This window comes from Palaemon carinicauda, chromosome 10, assembly GCF_036898095.1.
Source record: "Palaemon carinicauda isolate YSFRI2023 chromosome 10, ASM3689809v2, whole genome shotgun sequence".
Taxonomy (NCBI): domain Eukaryota; kingdom Metazoa; phylum Arthropoda; class Malacostraca; order Decapoda; family Palaemonidae; genus Palaemon; species Palaemon carinicauda.
In genome coordinates this window covers 117,372,283-117,399,742 of record NC_090734.1, presented here as the reverse complement: position 1 = coordinate 117,399,742, position 27,460 = coordinate 117,372,283, and the positions used below count along the sequence as shown (strand labels likewise).

Below are 27,460 nucleotides of genomic sequence, written 5' to 3'. Positions count from 1 at the left end.
CATGAGCAGAAATGATTTAGCCAAAGAAAAATTACATATGGGTAAGTATAATCATAGTTATTCTCAGATCTTCTTAAGAACGAGATATGTTTACTTCATGAAATAAACAAATAATAATCAAAATATTAATTTGATGAGGAAAACTTATCGACAAAAATAATAAAGATTAATTTCATCATTGCGGTTGAAAATATTTAGCATTAGAAATTGTAAATTATCGGTAATGAAAAGTTTCAGATTTCAAACATAATTCTGTAACCTGTTTAAATAGATTGAAGAAATTATTATTATTATTATTATTATTATTATTATTATTATTACACGCAACTCGTCAAAAAAACTGTTAAATATTTAGATATATATGCACACACACGCACCTTGGAGGAAAATTCCTCCACGCTCACAATGGGCGTATCGGTACTGAATCCTGTGGACAGTTCTATGTGAATTCCTGTGTTAGAAACTACCCAAACTTCTACTTCAAATTTTGCCTGCATTAATAACAGCCATATAATGCAATAGATATGACAATAAATCGTTCGTTTCATGAAATTAAAATTTTCAGCCTACAGGAACTGACTTACCTCCACAAACGATATGCGTAATGCTAAAGTTTTAGTCATTTCTTAAAATGACTGATATCAAAGTTAGGCCTATATATCCAATCCAATATATATATATATATATATATATATATATATATATATATATATATATATATATATATATACATATATATATATATATATATGTGTGTGTGTGTGTGTGTGTGTGTGTGTGTGTAAGTTTGCAACACGTTGCAAACTTACGATTCAGCTATAATTTTGGAGATGGGTTTATTTCAAGTGTATGAACAAATTCCTGAATTCGACAGGAATATGTACGAGGACTTGTCATAAACCTTTACCTCTCTTGATAGCTCAGTCGCTATGGTCCCTGCAGGCATGGTTTCCAGCCGAACAGGTGGGGGTTCGAATCTCCACCCGGCCAAAAGCTGTTACCATAAAAGGAATTCCAAGTGGATGTATATTCCCAAGATAGAATTCGGTATTAAATGCCATTCGTGGGTGATATTTACACACACACACACACACACACACACACATATATATATATATATATATATATATATATATATATATATATATATATATATATATATATATATAAATTATATTGGATATATAGGCCTAACTGTGATATCAGTTTAACCACAATATTATATTGTGGTTAAATGGCAGGATAGGATTAAAAATGAAACTATAAGAGAGATCACTCGAGTGCCATATGTGGATGTCATGGTGAGGGGTAAATGGAGATGGTTTGGGCATGCTCTTTGCATTCACAAAGAGATAATTTCATCAAATGTTCAGCTGGGCTCCACAAGGCACTAGAGGAGCTGGAAGACCCAGACCTACATGGCCGAGGATTATGAAGCGTGAAGTGGGAGATGATGAATGGAGAAGTATTGATTTTAAAAGCTCAAGATAGAGACAACTGACGAAACCTGACTGAGGCCCTTTGCATTAATAGGAGTAGGAGAATGTGATATATATATATATATATATATATATATATATATATATATATATATATATATATATATATATATACACAGTAGCCTACATGAGTGTGATGACACATACACACACACATATAGCCTATATATATATATTGTGACGGGCCGAGAGAAAGGTTGCGACTCAAAGGCAGGAAGCAATCAACTTTATTATAGAACACTCTCCTTTATATACAAAACCTCAAGGCAACAGACATTTTCATGTTCACAAGACAGACAATGTTACAGAGGAAAACCGGAGACATGATTATTCAGGTTCTTTTTAGTGCGAGGGAAGAGCGCAGATACAAGCATAATATATACAAAATAATATATGTACAATCGTGTGACACACGGTTGGTACATGGCTCCCCCCTAAAAATGACATACTGTACATGTTAAATAGAGCGCCCTGATCTAGAGAGGCGAACTGTAGGCGGGTCATCTGGCAGAAGATAAGCAGGTTTTAGACGATCAATGGAGACCCAGTCTTCTTTGCCACGAATGTTTAGTAGGAATGCTTTCGGACTGCGTCGGATCACAAGGAAAGGGCCCGTGTAAGGGGGCGTTAGCGGTGGCTTGCTAGTGTCGTTGTGCAGGAAGACGTGCGTTGCAGAGTGCAAGTCCGTTGGTATGTGATGTTTCGCTGGGGGCTTGTAAGTCTGGCGGCACGGAGTAAATTTTCCCACGACGTGACGTATGCGCTGGAGATCGTCGGAGGAGGTTGTAGAAGGAAAAAATTCGGCAGGGACAACCAACGGGTCTCCATACACCATTTCAGCTGCCGAGACGTCGAGGGCGTCTTTAGGAGTGGTCCTTAGTCCCAGAAGGACCCAGGGAAGCTGAGTAAACCAGTTGCAGTCCTTGCAGCGGGACATCAAAGCTGCTTTGAGGGTGCGATGAAAACGTTCAACCATTCCATTGGCAGCGGAGTTGTAGGCCGTTGTCTGATGTAGGGTGATGCCCAGGAAATTCGCTAATGATGTCCACAATTGAGAGGTGAAAGTGGTTCCCCTGTCAGAAGTAATATGCTCAGGGATACCAAATCTTGAAATCCACCCAGAGAGTAAGGCAGATGTACATAAGGCGGACGTTGCAGTTTCCATGGGAATGGCTTCAGGCCAAGGAGTGGAGCGGTTGATGACGGTAAACAGGTAACGATGTCCTTGTGATGTGGGTAGGGGGCCTACAACGTTGACGTGAATGTGTGCGAAATGACGCTAAGGTTGAGGAAAGGTGCCCACTCCTGAATCCGTGTGTCGATGTACTTTGGAAGTTTGGCAAGAAGTACAGGCGCGGACCCAATCCTTAGCATCCTTAGAAATGCCGTGCCAAATGAACTTTGCCTTCAGCAGCTGTGCAGTAGAACGGCACGAGGGATGTGAAAGGCCGTGAATGAAATCAAACACCTGCCGTCGCATGGGAGCAGGAATCCAAGGTCGCGGTCTACCAGTACTGACGTCACAGAGGAGGGTGGTGTTGGAGTCTTCGAGGGGAAAGTCTTCCCAACGGAGGAATGTGCAGGATGTCCTACATGCTTGATACTCTGGATCCTGTCGTTGGGCTTCAGCCAGGGCGTTGTAATCCAATCCCAGTTGAACGGTAGCCAACGTGTTTCTTGACAGGGCATCGGCAACGGGATTAATTTTCCCAGGGACGTATTGAAGGGTGCAATTGTATTCAGCCAGGGCGGAGAGATGTCGACATTGACGGGCGGACCAGGCGTCAGACTGTCGAGTGAAGGCGTGCACCAGAGGCATGTGGTCTGTGCGAATGACGAAGGGCGTACCTTCTAAAAAAAATTTCGAAGTTCTGGAGAGAAAACTTCCGGGTACGACGTGAGGAGGTGGGCGTAGGCATCCGTGGGTGCGCTGATGTGGAGAGCGAGGTTAGAGGGGGCGGGTTGAAGAGGTGTCGACACGTACGAGTCTGCGTTGACCAATCGTCGGTGGGCGACATCGACCAGAAGGTGGAAATGAGAGAGGAAATCCACACCGAGGATTGGCAATGTGACGTCAGCAACGAGAAACTTCCAATTGAATTTACCGTTTCCGAACGATAATGTGAGGTTCTCGTAACCGTAGGTGGGTATCGCAGATTCGTTGGTAGCTACCAAGCGGACGTTGGCAGATGTAGACAGACTACGTCGTGCCTTGAGGAGTTTCCTTGGCAAAAGAGAACGACAAGCACCCGTGTCTACCAAAAATCGCACGCCCGTTCCTGCATCCTGTAAAAAGAAAAGATTAGAAACACGGGAGGCCACCACCACGAGCGATAGCCTACTTACATGTTTTTTGGCCACTGACAATCTTTGGCACATTTCTTCGTGGTTGCCCTGAATCTGAAGTGGTAGTAGCAAAACTGCGGCGGATGGGAGGTAGTAAGTGGCTGTAGAAGTCGTTCGTTGGGGCGCGAGCGATTGGTGGGTGGTGGGCGGCTTTGTCGCTGCTTTGGCACGTCACGGGGTAGGCATGTATGTCCTACGGCATTCATGTCAGCTTCGGTTGATGTTGAATAGGCATCCTCTTCGTCAGGGGTGGAGGCGTTGATGGAGGTCTTGAAGTGGCTGTCCATCAGGGCGTCGGCTTTGGTCATCAAGTCCTTTATGGGTAAACTATCGACATCGGGTATGGCAGCGCATATAGGTCCAGGTAAACGGCGTATCCAAAGAGTACGAAGTAGGTTCACCTCACGAGGAGAGCCGTCTGCGGCAGGTTGAAGGCGAGCGATACTGGTCATTTCCCTGAGGGCAAGTGAAGCCCTTTGGTCCCCCAACAGTTGTTGCGAGAGCTGAAAAAGCTTTGCTATACGGGCGGCTGGCGACGGCGAGTACTGCTGCAGAAGTTATGTTTTGAGGGCGTCTCCTTGTTCACAAAGCCAGTCGAATATTTCTGGGAAAGTGTCCTCGGGTATCGCCACGAGAACATAATCTGCTTTGGTGGTTGAGCGAGTATCGCCCCTGATGCGAAACTGAACTTCTGCGCGCTGAAACCAAGCAAACGCCTCTCCGCTGGCAAACGCCAACTGCCGTAGAGTCCGCCATAGTACCAACGATGGAGGGGCGAGGGGGTGGGGGTGGAGGGCGGGGGGAGCGAGTCGACTTCCGGGGTCACCAATGTGACGGGCCGAGAGAAAGGTTGAGACTCAAAGGCAGGAAGCAATCAACTGAGTAACTTTATTATAGAACACTCTCCTTTATATACAAAACCTCAAGGCAACAGGCATTTTCATGTTCACAAGACAGACAATGTTACAGAGGAAAACCGGAACTATGATTATTCAGGTTCTTTTTAGTGCGAGGGAAGAGCGCAGATACAAGCATAATATATACAAAATAATTTATGTACGATCGTGCGACACACGGTTGGTACAATATATATATATATATATATATATATATATATTTAAATATTTATATATATATATATATATTCATATTTAAATATATATATATATATATATATATATATATATATATATATATATATATATATATTAGGTGCTATTAACGATCCCATATGCTAAAAGAGGTGACCCACAAAGGAGATGACAAAACCCAAAGCGGCTTTAGTTCCGCTTGACCTGAGGACGCCAAGTATTCAGAATGTGTTAAAGATACAGTAATGTAGCTTAGGCCTATACACAAACCTTGTTCTTCCAATAGAAGATAGTTGACACAGACGAGGAATGCAGTCATATTTGGACGCCCCCATATACCGAATTCGAGCGGCACAAGTTCTTGGTTGTTTTGACTGTACAGTTGGAAGGACGACTCATTGTGTTTGGTCAGAAAGACCACCCCATAATAAGTTTCCACTTGGAGAAGTTATTGTAGCCATCAATGACAATTTCCTTTGAAACTCTAAGTTTCTTGTAATTATAAGGATAGAGAGAGAGAGAGAGAGAGAGAGAGAGAGAGAGAGAGAGAGAGAGAGAGAGAGAGAGAGATCAGATAAGCTCGTTTTCAAAAAGTTGAGAAACTTGGTAACAATTCAAATCTTGAATAAAAGGACGTAGCTTTTCAGAAAAAAAAAATGATTAGGCTCAATCCTACACATGAAACCACACAGGTGTATATATATATATATATATATATATATATATATTCACACGAGGTCCTTTGCGTCAATGGGGTTCAGGGATGGGGAACCTGCGGCCTCAAGGCCGCATATGGCCTTCTGGACCATCAAGCGCTGCCTTTTACGGCCTTTGATATATGTACAGTATGTGTACATGTAGTATATTTCTGCTTTGACACTGAATATTGTGTGTTTGAAATCATTTTACTGTATGTACCCACATACAAATATGTACACCCAGACAATAGGAAAGTTGTGTTCAGTGATGTACCTCCCAGAGAATGGAAGCAATTTTTCCTTTCAAGGAAAAACTGCTAGTTGCAGTGAGTGAGTGATTTAGCGTATGATGGACGAGAGAGTTCTTGTTTTGTCCATCTCATTGTGATCTATGTTTTGATTGTATAAAAAACAGCTTCCCTTGGGTAACTTTAACGCAAGGACAAGAGGAACAGACATTTTAACAACTTCAATAAGCAATGTCACAAAGGAGGACTAAATTTCACTTCCTTATTATAATAGGTTATGTACTGATGGTGTTCCAGCTATGATGGCTGAAAACTAGGGATTTATTGAACATCTTAAGAAAGCAAATAATTGATTTTTTTTCAATGAAAACAGCTAAGTGTGTTTAAACAGATACCATTTTTTACTGGGATGTTGCATTTTTATGAGATGTGATTGTTTAAAAAGTACCTACTTGCCAATATAAAACATTTGAAAAGGTTATATTGTTGATATTTATAAGCTATCTTTTCCAAGAGATTAATATTATTTTATTTATCACTTCAATACAAAGAACCTACTTGCTTAACTAAAGTAATTTTTAAATGACATGCTTTCGATATTATTCATTTACTTACGGTAGTTTGAAAACTACCCAAACTTGAATGAAATATTTTGGAATTTAGTTTTCAATATAATTCATTTACTGATTACTTGTATAAAAAGTACTTAATTCAAATATTTGAAATTGGAATGCTTTAAATTTCTATAAACCTGTCATTCTTTCTTTAGATTACTAATAAATTGCTTGAAGGATAAAATAACCAACAAAAATTCTTTGCGAACTTAAGGAGCATTGAGGAATTGCAAGATGGCCTTTATCCAAAAAAGGGTTCCCACCCCTGGTTGGGGGATATATATATATATATATATATATATATATATATATATATATATATATATATATATATATATATATGTGTGTGTGTGTGTGTGTGTGTGTGAGTGTGTGTGTGTATACACATCATCATCATCATCATCATCATCAGCCATTCCTAGTCCACTACAGAACAAAAGCCTCAGATTTGTCCTTCAACTGGAGTCTGTTAATGGTCTGTCTATGCCAGTCTACAGTCCACTCCCGCAAACTTTCTTACTTCGTCAGTCCATCGTCATCTCTTCCTTACCGTACTTCCTTTGCAATCTCTGGAGACCCGTTTGGTTATTCTTAACGTCCATTTATTATCTGTCATCCTCAATATATGTTCTGCCCATGTCCATTTCTTTTTCTAACATGTTGTGTGCGTGTGTGTGTGGTGTGTACATATATATATATATATATATATATATATATATATATATATATATATATATATATATATATATATATATATATATATACTGTATATATACAGGCCAGGCTCTAGGTCATTTAGAACCCTAGACATTAGTGGAATTTAAAAAAAAAATAAATAAATAAAGTGAGAGAGAGAAAAAAAATGCAGGATATACACATTTAATTTCTATTTTAATTTCTATTCTAAAAGAGAATATATATCGAATCTTATCCATAAATTCTAGGGGATGTATGTCCGCATCTGAATTAATAAGGAATGATAGGGTGAGGTTGAACATGGGGAATTACTTTACTAACATATATATACAGGCTAGGCTAGCCTAACTCCGGTGGGACCGCGGCCATGGTTGGTACCGCCGGGGCCCCCACTGTATACGAAAAGTAAAGTCACATTTAGGAAGAGGAATAAAATAATGTTGTATGCACGATCTTCACTAGTATAATTTGCCTAACTAGCTAAACCTATAGCTAAATACCGGGAATGTCGCTCTACTGAGTATATAAAATGCAATTATAATGTGCGACAGCGGTCGTAAAATGGCTGCCTCCGGTTCGTGGCTACCTCAACCAAACACACTTAAATTATACGAATTTAACTGTGAGAAGGGAGCCTAAAATTATACACAGGAAAGAATAAATACTCGACTTTCCAGAGGATGAAGATGCTGGAGATTGCATGATTATTATTCCTGTAATCCGTAAGAACACCGGGAAAAGGTTGGGAGCGTACTTAGCTTAAATGCTACAGAGAAAGGAATGGCGGCTGGTAGTAGTGCAGATAGGAGGTCAACTGGGTACCTAGGTAATGGCTCCCCTTTTGTTTGCCACTCTTCCCCCTCAAAGAGTTAAATCGGGGTGAAGATTGTTATGTGTCGTATCTAAAAATACGTCCCCTGATATTATGCGATATCCTTAAATTTATATTATGGATACTCGCGCCAGGAGTTAGAATTCTGGAGACCTTCAGTTAATTCTAAGGGAGTATCACTGTAGCAAATATCCCTTAGAAAGCTACCTAAAGGAACCTTCCATGAGGACAACATGGCCGAGCCCAAAAAGTGTAAGTTAAGTGATGCGCTTAATGATAGTGAATACTGTTCAAGAAAAAAAATTCACAAAATGCTCTAATAGGAATATTCTCCTTCTAAGCAATAGCCCCTCCTCGTCTTCCTCCTCTTCTCTTGTCTCTCATACGCCAGCAACGACTCTCTTTAAAGGTAAAATGCGAGTTAATTTGTCATTACTTTCCAATTTTTATTGGGAATTATTAATTTGTATTCATATCTTATGTAAAGGGTTATAATTTGCATTTTATAAAATATCAAAAACCTTTATAAATTAGTAAATATGTGCATCTAAGGATGTGTGAAATGTACTGAATGATTTCCCTTTATTTCTTATGGAAAAAATGGGGTTTGTTTATGAGTATTTTGTGCTAAGAGCTTCCTTCTGGAACTGGATTAAACTCATATACCAAGTTACTACTATATATATACATATATGTATATATATATATATATATATATATATATATATATATATATATATATATATATATTTATCTATTCATTTATATATATACCTGTATATAAATAAATATTCATGTATATATATATATATATATATATATATATATATATAGTATATATATATTATATATATATATATATATATATATATATATATATATATATATATATATATGTATATATACATATATATACAAATATATATATACCTGTATATAAATACATATTTATGTATATAAATGTATTGATATATATATATATATATATATATATATATATATACATATATACATAATATATATACATATATATATATATATATATATATATATATATATATATATATAGATACATATGAACACATACATATACATATATATACATATACATATTTATATTTTTATGTATACCTGTATATAAATAAATATTTATGCATATATATGTATCAATATATATATATATATATATATATATATATACACATACAAATATATATATATATATATATATATATATATATATATATATATACAAATACAAATATATATATATATATATATGTATGTATCTGTGTGTATATATACATATATATACGTACATATATGTGTATATATATGCATATATATGTACATATATTTATATATATATATATATATATATATATGTATATATATATATATATATATATATATATATATATATATATATATATATATATATATATATATATATATATATCAACTTACTGTTGTATGCAAGTATACTGAATAATACATGTTTCACCCCACTGGCTATATATCCAAAACTTTAAGCAAAGCTGAGTCTGAAGGACACACAAGAACATAACTGTGGTCCAAGATGATAAAGTAACCTCCTCCCAAATGCACATGCTAAAAACCAGCTGTGTGAAACCTTGCCCCACATAGAAATGCTGGAAGAAAACATTTATGAATCAAGAGTCATACACTCAGTCACTGCACAGTACTATAGTATAAGTGCAAATATTCAAATTCCTCAGATCGCCTCATTCAAAGTGCCTTGACAGAATAAAAAATACTATGATATACATGCGTGGGACCCAAGTACGTACCCAAAACTACTAACTGCATCTGAAGAGTCTTTTGACTGAGTGGTGATGTTCCGTTTTTCCAGATGGTGGCCGTGAGGGAGTGAGTTCCAGCTTCCAGCACTGAGGGTCTCTTGAGTTTCAAAGTCAGCGTCCCTGACTTATAGTCACAGTCTACGTTGTGCTTGTCCTCTCTCTTGGACTCACATGTGAAGTTCAGTGTTTTCCCTGGAAAGAGCTACTTTTTTTAATCCATTCATTATTTACTAACCTGCTGTTTGTTGATAGTTTATAGATTGCTAAAATATTAGCAAGGATTTAGGTCGAAAGCATAACAAAAACAATGGCAGAATGAGAACTGCAAAGTTTTATCCATACTAAAACAAAATGTTCAAAATAAAATGATACATATAGAGGTATATAAGTTTAAAGTTAAAGTAACAAATATATACAAAAAGATTGAAACACAAGAGAAGGATGATGTTATAGGGATTAGAGATTATCACATCTTTGTCATGATGACTTCCTGTGCTTTGTCTCCAGGCGAGTTGTTATGTTTACAAAGGGCATGACTACTGACGACATTTATATCTCATATCTTTATTTTTCAAAGAACAGGAAACCTACTGACTGGTGTTAGATTAAGTTGGACTTACATCAGCGCTGAATCTTGCTATAAGGAAAAAATTCTAAGAACCCAGCTCATGAGAAAATGGATAGGAGTAGTTGGCTAGTGGAGGTTACTTTATACTTATATTGAACACACTGACATAAGTCTCTTTTCATAGTTTATATATGAAAGATCTATTTTAGTGTTGTTTCTGTTTTTAAAGTGTTTTATTCTAATTTCTCATTACTACTCTAGCATTTTATTCATTTTCTTTCTTCACTGAGCTATTTTTTTCCTGTTGAAGCACTTGGGCTTATAGCATCCTGCTTTTCCAACAAGGGTTGTAGCACAACTACTACTACTACTACTAATAATAATAATAATAATGATAACGATAATAATTAATACTAATAATAAAATTCAATCTATTTATCATGGCACTTCTCCCAATTTTGGAAAGCAGCCGACATAAAAAAAACAAAAACAAACAAAAGGTCTTTTTTTTTTTTCTCATCGTTCCTCTTTGCCTGACAAGTATGGTCAGTACTGCTAGGATGACACAGCTCACCCTACCCTATTTTCCTCCACAAATGAAGCTTCATATGCTAACCCCCTACTGCAGCTACCTCAGCGGTCACCAACATGACCCGAGGTAGCAGCAGGGCTTATCGGAACTGCATCACAATTGCTTGTCATTCAGTTCTATTCCTAGCACACTCTTTTGTCTCTCTCACATCTATCCTCCTGTCACCTAGGTCTTTCTTCACTCCATCCATCCACCCAAACCTTGTCTTTCTCTTGCACTTCTCCAATTAACTCTTGCTATCATCACCTTCTTCAGAAGACAACAATTTTCCATCCTCTATATAGCCAAACCATTTCAACACATTCATATCCACTCTAGCTTCTAATTCTTTTCTCACAACCATTCTTGCCCTCGCTACTTTGTTCCTAACACTATCCAATTGAGATATACCAGCCATACTCCTTGGATACTTGATCTCAAACGCATTCAATTTCTGTTTCTCCGTCACTTCCATCTGCCAAAACTACGATCATAAATCACAATTGGTACAATCACTTCCTCATACAGAATTCTCTTTACGCTCATTTCTTGCCTTCTATTTTTACCACTCCCTTCACTGCCCTCAACACTTGACATCCTTCATTCACTCTTTGATGTACCTCTTACTTCCTAATTTTTTCTCTGTATATCTTTTATAGTTCTCTAAACTCTTACTCTGCAGCCATTCTTCAAATGACCTCATTTTCTATTCCACCTTCATCTTCACTCCTTCATTCCGTCATTCACTACCCTTCCTCATGCTGCCTCCAATTATCCTCTTACCACATGCATCCATTGCATGGCCAGCAAAATTTTCTTTTACCAACTTCCACTCCTCTAGATTTCAGTTTCTCTCACTTTTACCATGTCATAGTATATTATGCCCTTTCCAACCTTTCCTGATATTCACTTTTTATCTGTGTTTTCACCAACTCTTCACCTTTACTACCTCCCTTTTACATCCCCCCCCCATTCTATTTCCCCACTCAATACAACTAATTTTGCTTCAACAAAAAGATGATTAGATATACCGTTACCCATACCCCTAAATACATGCACATCTTTCAATCTTTCAAACATCCTTCTTCTTAACAACACATAATCCATCAATGCCCTTTCTACCACTCTTCCATTTGCTATTCTTACCCATTTATACTTATCAATATTGGTCTTCTTAAAAAAACAAACTACTTATAACCAGCTCTTGCTCAACACATACTTAACAGTATCTCACCACTCTCATTTTCACCTGGTATGCCATACTTCCCAATGACACTTACCTCTCCAGAACCCACTCTGACATCTAAGTCACCCAACACAACTACATTATTTTTTCTACTTGGTCCTTCTACACACCTAGTTGATAATAATAAGTCAGTGAAATAGGTCAGAGATTATGTATTTACTATTTCAACAGAGGGGGTCATCCTTAGAGATTATCTTTTTGGGTTGGTTTGTTAGTTTGCTTTTCTGTTAGGAATTTTGTACACATATTTTACCAAAGGTAGGTGACGAGATTGACATGTGATTAGAGTTTGGATTGAAGTTATGAATGTTATACCTATAGCCAGGAATCAGAATTGGGTAAAGATCTGCTAGCTCTGGACACGGAGATTCTTTTGGATCTGGGGCTGGGATAGAGATGGATTGCTTTGTCATTTTAGAAAGCTCTAGCTTATGACTGACGTCCAAAACATATCATGAATTCTAAGGATGGATCTCTATTGAATTTTCGGTGGAGGGCTATGGGCCAGCAAAGAGTTGGATGGACGTTGAAATTAATCCAGATGATGTTATAAATCCGGTAATGTGCTTTCTTTCTCACTGTAACCTTTCTCTATTTCAAAATTTTCATTTGAATTAATATTCAATCGAGTTCTTATCTCTCTTTAGTTTGAAAATAATGTATAAAAATGATTGTCATGATAAAATTAAGCACTTTAAAGTACATCATAGCCTTTAAACGTTTAAATATTCTGTCCCCAAGACAATGGGGATGATACTGGAAAAGACTACCTTTATTTCATACCATTATTCATAACAATATAGATAAAACTATACCTTCATGTTCCCAACAAAATGTGACATCCTTGGGATATGCAAGAAAGTTTAAGCGCCATTCCATATCCTCTGTGTCGTCACCCACATCATGGATTTCCTGCGTCGAGTTATCTGAAGCCAGCTCTAGGATACTGGAGTTCTCTCCTGATTTGTTTTGATCAGACAAGGAATAAGTGTAATGAACTGTGGAAATCACTTCTGGCATTTTTGCAGTTATAAGAACATCTGTCTCTTAAATTAGTTAGGCACTATTAGGTTTTGTTCATCTTCTCATACACATGTTCATTGATGAATTGGTACTTTTTCTTGGCGAATATTCTCTGCATGAAGTAAGCTTATAAAAGTCAAGTTATGCTTGAATTAAAACATAGTTTAAAAAAAGTAGATATAAAGTCTTTTGATTATGTATCAAATACGAAGGATATAAAGTAATGCATTTTTAGATTGCTAACAGCAATGAATTGGTTGATCTTAGCATTCCTTTATAGCCATTTCCAGAAAATAGTGGTCGTCAAACATATTCCCAGATTTTCCCATATTCAAAGACACGGAAGTAAAATATTCAATTCTAAGTATGGCGTAAAGTCACCTGTATCAAATTAATCTAGTCACTAATAATTAATAGCAACAGATACATATGCTATAAATCATGTGGAACATATGCATCTTGAAAATAGGATTTCATTATGGACAAGAAGTTCAAAGGTTTTGAAATTTAATGGTTCCAGGAAGTTTTCTATACCAATATAAAGTCATCTAACACCTAAGCTGGGTTACATTTCTAGACTGACTATAGTTGAGTTATCATAACTGAAATACCAATTTCTACTACTGTATACGAATGCAAATACAGAGTCTAATTAATCAATACATTACTCATCTAATCTATTAGGTAACCAGATGTGTCTCTCAAACTGGCTAAATAAAATAAAGGAATCAATCACTACCGAGAAATCAGCATAAGCTGTAGCCACTTACCTAACGCCTCCAGGGTTACAGAGGACGACGATGACTCCTTGTCCTCTATGGATAACTTGCACGAATACTTTCCTTCTTGATCAACCTGTATTCTGTATCCATAGAATTTCTGCAATTGAGATTAAGCAGTTTTTAGATGACCCCAGCAAAGATTGCCATTCATTATGGGAACAGAGATGCCAGGTTAGTGATTCTCTAATTTCAGTATCTCATCTGCCTCAGAGAGTATTTCTAGACGCTTTCAATTAGCAAGGATCCTTGTGGGATCTTTCCAAAATATGCCAGAAATTGAAGTAGACTTTCAAATCGTTTCAAGAAATCTGAGAAGATCATTATCTTTCTATGAGGCTTGGGCTGTAATCTGTAATTATTTCGATATTAAGTATAAAATTGATACAACAGAAACTTCCCCACAATCATGGAAAATAAAGTCGAGTCTTTCTACGTCAATGCAAATCAGATCAATTCCTAATATTTCTGTGCATTCATATCAATAAAGTCTGGAGAGAGAGAGAGAGAGAGAGAGAGAGAGAGAGAGAGAGAGAGAGAGAGATTACTGATGTCATTCTGCACTTGGATTTACAGGATATGAGTGATATCACCCAGCGCTGGGCCCTAGGAGGTCATTCAGTGTGAGGTTCAACTGGGAAAAAAACCATCAGTTTCACTATGAAGTAGAAGTTAATGACAAGCCAGAAAGAAAGATGGAAGAAATTAAGTAGGAACGGATGTCGAACAGAAGGCTAAAAAAGGGAGGCAACTAAGCACTTACTTTGCCCTTTGGAAGATGCCATACTGAGTAATCCTTTAGGTACCGTCTGAAGCCTTTACAGAGCAGATTGACTTGGTTCCCTGTCTCGAAGTAATACTTGTCTTGAACGTCCCAGGCCTTCTGCAAGTACTGCTCGACTACTATCTTAGGTTCTGCTCGAGGGAGAGATATATTCTGTCAATGGTCTATTAACATGACGTTTTATGGGGATTTACGATTGACTGATTTATGGAATTTGGGTCATATGGCCCTGCGCAAGGGCAGGGGTCCATCAAAAGGAAAATTGTAAATAAGGGAAAACACTTTGGTTGTACTATGAAGTAAAAGTTAAGAGAGGTTGAACAGTGAGAAAGAAGGAAGGATGCAGGAACTGAGGTACAGTTGGACACAGGAATTCCCGGTACACCTCGCTCTCAGGAAGTGCATTCACCCACACCCTTACTGCGGAGAGAGTTCATGTGTTTAGCCCAGATATCCACCTCTGTCGTCTCTACCTACACTATCTGTTTGATACTCGTCGCAAAGTAAGGGTGTTACAAGGTGCACTTCTTAGGAGTGAGGTGTGCTACGGACTCCTGTGTCCATCTGTACATGAATGCTGAAAAGTGAGTGCAGCTAAAGACACTTTAGCAACGTCTATTGTGTAATGCATAGCCATAGCTTTTAGAGAATAGTAGGAAATATGATGAAGTAAATGTACCAAAGGCCTCAATGTGATAATAACTGAATTAGAAGAGCAGGTAAGGTCATTAGAATCTGCCTAGCTCACAGAGTTGCACGCGGTCCATGAGCACAAATGATTTAGCCAAAGAAAAATTACATATGGGTAAGTATAATCATGGTTATTCTCAGATCTTCTTAAGAACGAGATATGTTTACTTCATGAAATAAACAAATAATAATTAAAATATTAATATGATGAGGAAAAATTATCGTCAAAAATAATAAAGATTAATTTCATCATTGCGGTTGAAAATATCTAGCATTAGAAATTGTAAATTATCGGTAATGAAAAGTTTCAGATTTCAAACATAATTCTGTAACCTGTTTAAATAGATTGAAGAAAATATTATTATTATTATTATTATTATTATTATTATTATTACACGCAACTCGTCAAAAAAAACTGTTAAATATTTAGATATATATGCACACGCACGCACCTTGGAGGAAAATTTCTCCACGCTCACAATGGGCGTATCGGTACTGAAGCCTGTGGACAGTTCTATGTGAATTCCTGTGTTAGAAACTACCCAAACTTCTACTTCAAATTTTGCCTGCATTAATAACAGCCATATAATGCAATAGATATGACAATAAATCGTTCGTTTCATGAAATTAAAATTTTCAGCCTACAGGAACTGACTAACCTCCACAGACGATATGCGTAATGCTAAAATTTTAGTCATTTCATAAAATGACTGATATCACAGTTAGGCCTATATATCCAATCCAATATATATATATATATATATATATATATATATATATATATATATATATATATATATATATATATATATATATATATATATTGGATTGGACTGGATTGGTAACAATATGACCTAGAGCATGCTGATGACGCTTGTCCTTATTAGCATAACACCACGGGATTTGCAAACCTTGCTTGACAGAATGCATGAAATATCACATGAAGTTGGGTTGAAGATAAGCAGAAGAAAGAAAGAGATGATGAGAACGGAATATGCAATGGGACATGAAACATCATTGGAAAGAGAAAGGATCAATGAGGTGAAATCATTTATATATCTAGGAATTATAATCTCTGATACAGGATCTTTAGAATTTGAGTTTAATGAAAGATTGAAAAATGCAAATCAGATAATGGCTAGGTTAAGTAAAATATTTAAATCAAATCGCCTGAAGTTACATTTAAAAATCAGGTTAAATATCAGTTTAGTGAGATCGGTGTTACTCTATGGACAAGAGTCGTGGTATGACAATGAAACAATATCCAACAGATTTTGTAGATTTGAGAACAAAGCCCTCCAAAGAATATTGTGGTTAAATGGCAGGATAGGATTAAAAATGAAACTATACGAGAGATCACTCGAGTGCCATATGTGGATGTCATGGTGAGGGGTAAATGGAGATGGTTTGGGCAAGCTCTTTGCATTCACAAAGAGATAATTTCATCAAATGTTCAGCTGGGCTCCACAAGGCACTAGAGGAGTTGGAAGACCCAGACCTACATGGCCGAGGACTATGAAGCATGAAGTGGGAGATGATGAATGGAGAAGTATTGATTTTAAAAGCTCAAGATAGAGACAACTGACGAAACCTGACTGAGGCCCTTTGCGTTAATAGGAGTAGGAGAATGTGATATATATATATATATATATATATATATATATATATATATATATATATATATATACAGTAGCCTACATGAGTGTGATGACACATACACACACATATAGCCTATACACACACACACACACACACACACATATATATATATATATATATATATATATATATATATATATATATATATATATATATATATATATACATATATATATATATATATATATATATATATATATATATATATATATATATATATATATATATATTACCCCTTACCGTATTTGGAAATTTCCATTACACTCGCAAATCAAGGGTGTAGGCCTACATGGTGGTCTACTGACTTAAATGAAGTTTCGAATTTGATACTCAAAGATGAAATATAGAATTCAGTTTTAAGAGAAAATGTATCTATTTTACGAACTGGTTAGGCTGAGGTGAGACTTGACTAGGCCTAGTCATTTCATCTTTATTTCCCCTATTTGTTTCCAGCTTGGCTTCACATGCACATTATAATATTTTTTCCCATATAATGCTTTTTCTGATAAAGATTAAAGTTGTTTGCTTCACGCCTTTTCAATTGACTCCTGCCGAGTATTTTTTGTGATAGAAGATAGCGATCTTTAGGCCTAACAAAATGAGCCAAGAGCTTCTTCGTCAGTGGGTCTGTACAACATCTTTGGTTCAATACAGAGGAGAGGTCTCGGTGGGGTATTGCCCTTCTATGCATAAATCGCCATGCGGTTGCTATAGGTCCAATTTCCCCAACATTAGGTGCTATTAACGATCTCATATGCTAAAAGAGGTGACCCACAAAGGAAATGACAAAACCCAAAGCGGCTTTAGTTCCGCTTGACCTGAGGACGCCAAGTATTCAGAATGTGTTAAAGATACAGTAATGTAGCTTAGGCCTATACACAAACCTTTTTCTTCCAATAGAAGATACTTGACACAGTCGAGGAATTCAATTATACTTAGATGCCCCCATATACCGAATTCGAGCGGCACAAGTTCCTGATTGTTTTGACTGTACAGTTGGAAGGACGACTCATTGTGTTTGGTCAGAAAGACCACCATATTATAAGTTTCCACTTTGGAGAAGTAATTGTAGCCATCAATGACAATTTCCTTTGAAACTCTAAGTTTCTTGTAATTATAAGGATACTGGAGTTCGAATACAGCGCGGGAACCATCCCACTTTCGAGTTATTGGAGCGATGACATCTGATTCTTCGACTGCCTTGATTAAGCTAATCTTTCCCAATAGCTCTTGTGCTAGATCGCACTGTGGGGGAGAAGCAATACACGTTGGCCATGCAGACGCAGCCAACAAGGAAAGTGCTATAAAGAGGAGTGGGGTGTTTCCAGTCTTTATGATACAAAATGTGCACCGCAAGAAGATGAAGAAATCTTTAGTTGATGACTTTTCATAAGCCATATTGAATATCACAACACACTTTGTTCGTCTGATAACACTGATCCATAACGAGTGACTGACGTTCTCATATCACGAAATCTTGAATACGACACCGTTTTAAGTTAATGTCACTGTTGCCACAGGATGTGGCATCGTTTGTGTGTATGTGTGTTTGTGTGTGGGTGTAGAGAGAGAGAGAGATATCAGATAGGCTCGTTTTCAAAACGTTGAGAAACTTGGTAACAATTCAAATCTTGATTAAAAGGACGTAGCTTTTCAGAAAAAAATGATTAGGCCCTATCCTACACATGAAACCACACAGGTGTGTGTGTGCATATATATATATATATATATATATATATATATATATATATATATATATATATATATATATATATACATATATATATATATATATATATATATATATATATACATATATATATATATATATATATATATATATATTATCCTAGTACCCTATTGACGCAAAGGACCTCGTGTGAATATACAGTATACATATATATATATATATATATATATATATATATATATATATATATATATATATATATATTCACACGAGGTACTTTGCGTCAATAGGGTACTAGGATGATATATATATATATATATATATATATATATATATATATATATATATATATATATATATATATAATGTGTGTATGTGTATACACATTATCATTATTATCATCATCATCATCAGCCATTCCTAGTCCACTACAGAACAAAAGCCTCAGATTTGTCCTTCAACTGGCGTCTGTTAATGGTCTGTCTATGCCAGTCTACAGTCCACTCCCGCAAACTTTCTTACTTCGTCAGTCCATCGTCATCTCTTCCTTACCGTACTTCCTTTGCAATCTCTAGAGACCCGTTCTGTTATTCTTAACGTCCATTTATTATCTGTCATCCTCAATATATGTACTGCTCATGTCCATTTCTTTTTCTTACATGTTGTGTGCGCGTGTGTGTGTGGTGTGTGTATATATATATATATATATATATATATATATATATATATATATATATATATATATATATATATATATATATATATATATACAGGGCACGCTTTAGGTCATTTAGAACCCTAGACAATAGCGGAATTAAAAAAAAATAAATAAATAAAAAGAGAGAGAGAAAAAATGCAGGATATACACATTTCAGAGTTATTAAGAACAATGAACCCATAATGCAAACTAAGCAATCTTAAACAAAAGACCGCCAACATCGCCTTTGTTCTTTAGAGTGTACATGTCTGGACTTCCTAGCAGCAAAAGCGAGTAAGGTTTCATCAAATGAAATTTGTTCATTATTATTATTATTATTATTATTACTAGCTAAGCTACAACCCTAGTTGGAAAAGCTGGATGCTATAAGACCAAGGGCTCCATCAGAGGAAAACAGCCCAGTGAGGAAAGGTAATAAACTACAAGAGAAGTAATGAGCAACTAAAATAGAATATTTTAAGAACACTAACAACATCAAGATAGTTCTTTCAAATACAGCATGAAATATAATATATATATATATATATATATATATATATATATATATATATATATAAAATGGAAGAGAAACAAAATAGAATAGTTTACCCTCAAATAAGAGAACTCAAACCCAAGACAGTGGAAAACATATTAGTTCGCTGATGCGTTCCTGAAACATTGAAGATCTCAAATACGTTTTAATCAGCATGAGAACATAACCAACTGAAACATTAGCAGTAATAATAATAATAACAACAACAACAGAAATAATAATGATAATAATAATAATAATAATAATAATATTATTATTATCATTATTATTATTATTGATAACAACAACAAGAACAACAACAACAATAATAATAATAATAATAATAATAATAATAATAATATAATTATTATTATTATTACCATTAATAATAATAATAATAATAATAATAATATCATTATCATTATTATTATCATTAATAATAATAATAATAATAATAATAATAATAATAAAAATAATAATGAAGATAATAATTTTAATAATTTTTAAAGCCCCCATTTATCTAATTACGAATGTTTATCTATTTTCAAATATGTATACATTTACATTTATTTTTTTTTTTGCTTAGTAATTAAGCGCCTGTGTGGCCTAAGTCCAGAGCCAGCATTGTTCTGTACAAAGATTTGCATATATATATAACGGATTTTGAGCGAAGCGAAAAATCTATTTTTGGGTGAGATAGCCATGTCGTCCTGATGGAAGTTCCTATAGGGTAGCTTCCTAGGGTATATTACAACTACGGCGATATTCCCAGAGAATTTACCTTAAGGTACCAGAATTCTAACTCCTGGAGCGAGTATCCCTCGTGAAAGGGATATCGCGACATATCAGAGGACGTATTCTAGACACGTCACATGGCAATCTACGACCTGAACAGAGATTCGTCTCGTAGGAGGGAGATTGACGAGATACGAATTCGGGAAAGAAAAAGGGGAGCCGCTCCCAAGGCTTCCCTATCCCCCGATTCGTATGCGTGCCTGGCGCCAATCCTGGCGCCATCTGTATTCCTTGTAGCGTACACGAGGTGCTACAGATACTGTATGTAGGGAGGGGTCCTACAGCCCTTTCTTAGAAAGGCAAGGGCGGGTCCATCAGGACGACATGGCTATCTCACCCAAAAATAGATTTTTCGCTTCGCTCAAAATCCGTTTTTTGGGCTCAAGCCATGTCGTCCTGATGGAAGTGTACCAGAGCATTACTGTATCTGTGGATTCTCAGAACGTGCCGTACTCCCCGGAGATATTTATTCCCGGTCGACTAGACCTAGAGACCTAAGATGTTACCGTTATACATCTTTTCAACTAACTATAAACTATGTTAGAGCTTCCTGCCCCCTACAGGGAAGAGTCCTACTAGACTCTGGAAAAGTCTCGAGGAGTACATATATCTATGTACGAATACCAGGCAAGCTAATATAGTGGTCTCGCCCTATATTAAGTAAAGCATAGTTTGTAAAGGACCACTGCGTCAATATGAAATATCGACCAGTTTTCCGCACAATACTTGTATTGGACAAAGGTTTTATATCCGCATAGGAGGAAAACCAATGCAACATAGCTTGCATAAAGGAACAATTCTATTAGAATTATCCCAGATAAGGTACATAGAATGAATGCTCAATTATACCAGTAAATTGACACAGGTGAAGGAGACGCAAGGTTCTCAAGAACCAGATTATTGACAGGCAATAAATAGACAGGTTAACCACAATTATATATATATATATATATATATATATATAAGAAGAGGATAACCCAAAACTTTAAGCATAAGTATGAGAGTAAACAGGGCTTGTTTGTCTGAAAGAAAAACATTAGATGCCACTTTTAAGATACCGAGGTATCAAAGTCATAAAAGCCTGTATTACAAATCAATGACATTAGCGTTAGAAACGCTCGGCACACATGTCTGCACTTATGCTAGGTTCACCTTCGGAAATGGAACAGTCTGGATGGGCAACACAGTGCCCTCACTTAGTTTGTAGTACAGTATGTATTACACACTCACCCTGGAATTAATCGTCCCAATTAAGACCACTGTTCCTCGCAGAGTTAAACAGTAGGGTTAACACCGCGACCCACTGCTACCACAGATCTCTTTTAGTTCCTCTACTTGCTTTGCATAGTGGCGAAAGAACACTCTGGAAGACTTCCAGCCAGTGTATGAACGGAGATGTTCAAAATCCATGCAATTAAAGAAATTTAAGAATGAGGCAACTTTCCTCGGATCGTGACCTGCGGGTGTATTGTCAGGATCCGCTCTGCGAATAAAATATGTGATTTTCGCTCTGAGTTGATTCAGAGATAAATTTGAGCCTGATGTTTCTCCCCTGAATAGTAGACCACCCTTGAAGTCTGAAGTTCTATGAAGATAGACCTTTAGGCATTCTACTGGACATAGAGATGCATCTTCTTTCAGAGGGCAGATTCTCCAGGGACCCCACCTGTTGGTGGGTAACTCATTCTTGGCGAGAAACGTAGGATCCGGAAACAGGTTCAGTTCTTCCCCATCCAGGAACTGAACACGACCTGCCTCTCTCGAGAGGCTACAATCTCACTAACCCTGGCCCCGGACGCGAGTGCAAATTAGGAAAATAACTTTTTGTGTCAAATCCTTTAACGCACATTCTTTATTGCTCAACAGAGAAGCGAAATGAAGAACTTGTCTAAAGACCATGAAATGGGCTTTGGAGGTGCTGAAGGTCTGAGCCTAGCACATGCTTTCGGGACTTTATTAAAGATCTCGTTACCTAGGTCGACCTGGAAGGCATATAGAATGGGTCTTGTCAAAGCAGACTTACACGCTGAAATCGTGTTCGCTGCCAACCCTTGACCATGGAGGTGGGGAAAAAAGATAAGCAGAAGTCTGTCAAGATCTCCTGCGGAATCTTCGCCTTGACAAAAGGCCACCCATTTTCTCCAAGATGACTCATATTGCCTTCTAGTAGATTTGCATTTATATTCCTCAATGAAGTCTATACTGGCTTTCGAAATCCCGAAACGCTTTCTCACCGCTAGGGAGAGAAAATCATGAACTGCAGGGTCCGGGTTTTCTGTAATGAAGCGCAGACAGTTGACTTCTGGACTCGCTGGGTCAGAACTGGATCTGGTAGTGGTACAAACTTCAGCTACAGTTCCAATGCCAGGAGGAACCACACGCTGTTCGGCCACTTGTGGGCCACTATTGCCGCTACCCTTTGAAGGATCTCAGTTTGTTGAGGACCCTCAACAGAAGGTTGTGAGGAGGGAACAGATAAATCTTGGACCATCTGTTCCAGTCGAGGGACATCGCGTCCACTGCTTCCGCTAAGGGGTCCTCGTACGGGGCACGTACAGGGGCAACTTCTTGTTGTCTTTCGTCGCAAAGAGGTCTATCTGCAGTTCTGGGACTGATTCAGAATGAAGGAGAATGATCCTGCGTCTAAGGACCATTCCGACTCTATCGGTGTGAACCTGGATAGAGCGTCCGCTGTCACATTGCGGACTCCTTGAAGGTGAACTGCCGACAGGTACCACTTCTTCTTTTCCGCCAATCGGAAGACGGCCAACATCACCTGGTTGAGAGGTGGTGACCTCGATCCTTGTCGATTCAAGTATCTTACAACTACCTCGCTGTCTATTACCACTTTATGTGGAACGAATGACGCGGGGAGACTTTCTTTAAGGTAAGGAGCACTGCCCTAGCTTCTAGAAAGTTTTATGAGAAAGGTCTTGAATAGCCTGGACCAAGTCCCCTGGACTTTTTTCCGATGAGAGTGACCTCCCCATCCCTCCTTTGAGGCGTCTGAGTGAATCGTCACCGACGGGGGAGGTGGCTGAAGAAGAACCTGACTTCTTTAGATGTCTGGCTTGGGACCAAGGCCTGAGAAGAGTACTTAGCCGAAGCGGCTGGTCTTCTCAGATCTCTTCACGCGTTTGATGCATAACTTCTCCAAACTCCGATTGCATCCTTTAGCTGTGCTCTTAGCACTGGGTCTGTCACCGAAGCAAACTGGAGAGAGCGCAGTACTCTCTCCTGCTCGTGTCTTGATATCCTTTCGGAATCTTGAAGTCTCTTGACAGAACCCGCTTTCTCCTTCCTTTTCTTCGCTGGGGTGGAGAAACGGTGTGACAAAAGGTCCCAGTGGATCTTAGCCACTGGAACTTTTGAGATGGAGAAAGTCGAGACTTTTTCTGTTGATCTTGAAGCCTAGGTACTCTAGGAACTGGATCACTGACTGGAAGCTTGCAAGCATTCTGTCTCGGATGCTGCCCACACCAACCAGTCGTCCAGGTAGGCTACTACCTGAATTCCCTTTAGGCGAAATTGTTTGAGAGCTACGCTCGCAAGCTTCGTAAAAATCCTTGGGGCTATGTTTAGCCCGAATGGCATGGCTCCGAAGGCGTATAGTCTTCGCTGTAGCCTGAACCCTAGGTAGGGGGAGAGTCGATGGCTAATTGGAATGTGCCAGTAGGCATCTGACAAGTCTATAGAGACGGAATATGCCCTCTTGGGCAGTAAGGTCCTTATGTGTTGCAGTGTTAGCATTTTGAATTTGCAATTCACTATGAACTTGTTAAGTGGTGACAAGTCCAGAATGACTCTGAGCTTTTCCGAGTCTTTCTTGGGAACACAAAACAGCCTCCCTTAGAAATTGATGGGCTTCACCCTTTTTCTCCAACCGTTCTTGAACGTACTCCTCCATAACGGGGGTGGAGTGTTGGAAAAACCGAAGGTACGGGGGTGGAGTGCTGTACCAGCTCCCGCCCAATCCATTCTTGAGTAGGCTGTGGGCCCAGGGATCGAAGGTCCACCGATCCCGAAATTTCAGAAGTATCCCTCCTACCGGTATCACCTCACTTGGACTGCCGTCCTGAGGTCTTGCCTTCCTGACCACGACCACCCCTGAATCCCCTTCCCCTTGAGGGGCGTCTAGACGAGCCTCTGGCTGCTCCTCAAGGCTTTGCTCGGAAGGAAGTAGACTGCCCTTCGAACGCTGGGGTGAATGCCGTGGACTGTGTCGACACGGCCTGGGGTACCCACTGAAAGGTGGTCGGGGTTTGTGCCACGATCTGGGGCACTGGGGGCAATGGCAATTGCAGTTGCTGTTGCTGTCTAAGAGGCTTGGCTGGCCGAGACGGTAGCCTAGTCCTCATAGTCTTCCTCTTTGGTTGAGGACCCTCATCCGGGGAAGACTTTCTTTTGATAGCCAGGTCCCACTTCTGGAGAAGGTTTCTATTCTCCAAGGTGGCTTTATCAAAAACTTCTTTGACCAAGTCGGTAGGGAAAAAGGTCTTTTCCCCAAATGTTGGAGGAGATTTGTTTCTTTAGCTCGTGCCTCACTGTAGCCGAGGTAAACACGAACTCCCTACAAGCTCTCCTTGCCTTGACGAAGCCATAAAGGTCCTTCGTCACTGTGGCCAGATGAGGCTTGGCCACTACCATGAACATTTCATGGACCTTGGGGTCACTTGCCATCGTCTCGAGAGTAGTCTGAAGAGACATTGAGGCAGTCAGTCTTTCTTTTGTATCGAACTCACTTCGCAAAAGAAAGTCAGACAGCTTAGGGAGGTCCTTGCCGAACTGACGTCCGGCAATATCAGCCTCCAACTTTCCCACTTAGAACGTAAGATGGACGTCCTTCCAATCTTTGTGGTCCATAGGCAGGGCCAGCGACAAGGGTTTACACTCCTCTAGGGAGGGGCAAGACTTGCCGGCCTCGATTGCTTTTAGTACAGCCAGAAACCCTTTCTGTAAAAGGGGGAAGGCTCTAGTAGGCGAGGACACAAAGGAAGGGAGCTTCCTATTCAATGCAGCTACCTTTGAGTTAGAGAAGCCCCTCTCTTTCATCAAAGATGAAAGTAGAGCTTGAGCCTTAGCATGGTCATCACTATGACCTCCTTCGGCTCTGCCTCCTCCTTTGAAGCTGGTTCCTTCCTCAGCCGGACATAACAGTCCGGATATGGTGCCTTGCTGGGCCAGAATTCCACCCTCCAGGGGAACTGAGCCCAGCATATCCGAGATGACGATCTTTCCAGTCGTCATCGACATGTGCTCAGCATACCTCCATGGGTTAGCATCCGAGCACAAAGGAAGGTCTTTCACATTGAGCTTTTCTGGGGCCCATGTGATTCTGCAAGGCACTGCATTCGCAGTTCCATTGCAGCCGCCTTCTCCTGATTCTCCTTCTGCATTTGTTGGATCATTCCAACAATAGAAGAGAGGGCCTGTCCCAGCTCTACTGGGAGACCGGCCGATGTAGAGGGGCTTGAACTTCATCCTGGGCTTCTGCAAGGAGGTCTTCCTCCTGACACCCGTCCACATCAGATATCCTGTCATTTAGCTGGATGTCTTGCATCGCGACCGCGACTTCAGCATCCACCTGGATCTGAACTTAGGGGATCTCCTCTTGAGGCTGGGGAATCACTGCATCAGCTGATGCCTTAGGGAAAAGATACGCCCTCATATTCTCACTTGGAAGATAAGGGCCAGAAGTGTACTTTTGGAAGCCCCTTACCCAGGTACGAAGCTTCTTCCTAGCTATTTAAATGTCTCATTAATCAGGTTAGTGCACACAGTACATACCTGAGGGTCCCAATACCGGAGATCATCCTTGGAGACAGCGTATGCTGCGTGTCTCCTACAAAACTCATGTCCGCAGAGGTTCTTGCTGCTGACATTGCAGAAAGCACTTCCCCACTTCGGAGTGTCCTTCTGTAAAGAGAAGAAATTTCCATGAGTATCAAGTGAACTATGTATCACTGGATATGCATAGTATAGCATAACAATTCAGAAATTAAAGACACACACTTGTGTTTCCCTCACAACCCATTGCTACAGCCTTCCAGATAATAAAATCAAAATGGTTTATCTCTACTAGAGTAACCAATGCAAAGTTTCCAGAGGAAACAGGTGGAGCTCACACCTAGGCAATGATTTTAAAATCCGGGATAATAGACAGGGAAGAACTCTGCTTCTTGTCTGAAGGCAACAGCAAAGGGCCGTGCAAGAAAACACAATAGTGTTAGAAGATACAGTGCTGTACCTAAACTTTTACTATAGTTTTCTTCTTACTGTATATGCTATACAGAAGAATACTAGTACAGTATAGGAGGATGTGTGCCGGCCTGCCTTTGCCGGCCGGCACACACCACAATTAGCTTTAAAGTATACTACTTAACAGCTATAGGGCGGCAGCCCTCTGGTTCAAATGCCTGTGCCGGCGGCAGCAGCTGCCGGCCAGCAACAGCCAGTGTTGGCCGGCAATGATTGCCGGCCAGCAACTACACAAGGTAGTACCCAGCTGCCGGCCACACTCTTGGTGACCGGCAGACAAGGACTGACATAAGCCGGCCGGCAAAGGTACAAGACCGATGC

General features: G+C 38.7%; 1 protein-coding gene across 7 annotated transcripts in view; it reads right to left on the bottom strand.

Moving 5' to 3' along the window:
- The window catches only part of LOC137648706 (vascular endothelial growth factor receptor 1-like), a 62,356-nt gene extending 48,200 nt beyond the window's left edge, over positions 1 to 14,156 (bottom strand). For 6 of the 7 annotated variants that reach the window (XM_068381738.1, XM_068381739.1, XM_068381742.1 and 3 more), the window contains exons 1-3: positions 14,026 to 14,156; positions 13,048 to 13,191; positions 9,836 to 10,039 (exon numbers count right to left, since the gene is read on the bottom strand). In XM_068381738.1, the coding sequence (XP_068237839.1) occupies positions 9,836 to 10,039; positions 13,048 to 13,111 (268 nt within the window). In that variant the 5' untranslated portion in view covers positions 13,112 to 13,191; positions 14,026 to 14,156. The remainder of the gene's footprint in view (positions 1 to 9,835; positions 10,040 to 13,047; positions 13,192 to 14,025) is intronic. The other variant, XM_068381744.1, reaches the window with a different exon arrangement.
- Positions 14,157 to 27,460: the final 13,304 nt, after the last annotated feature.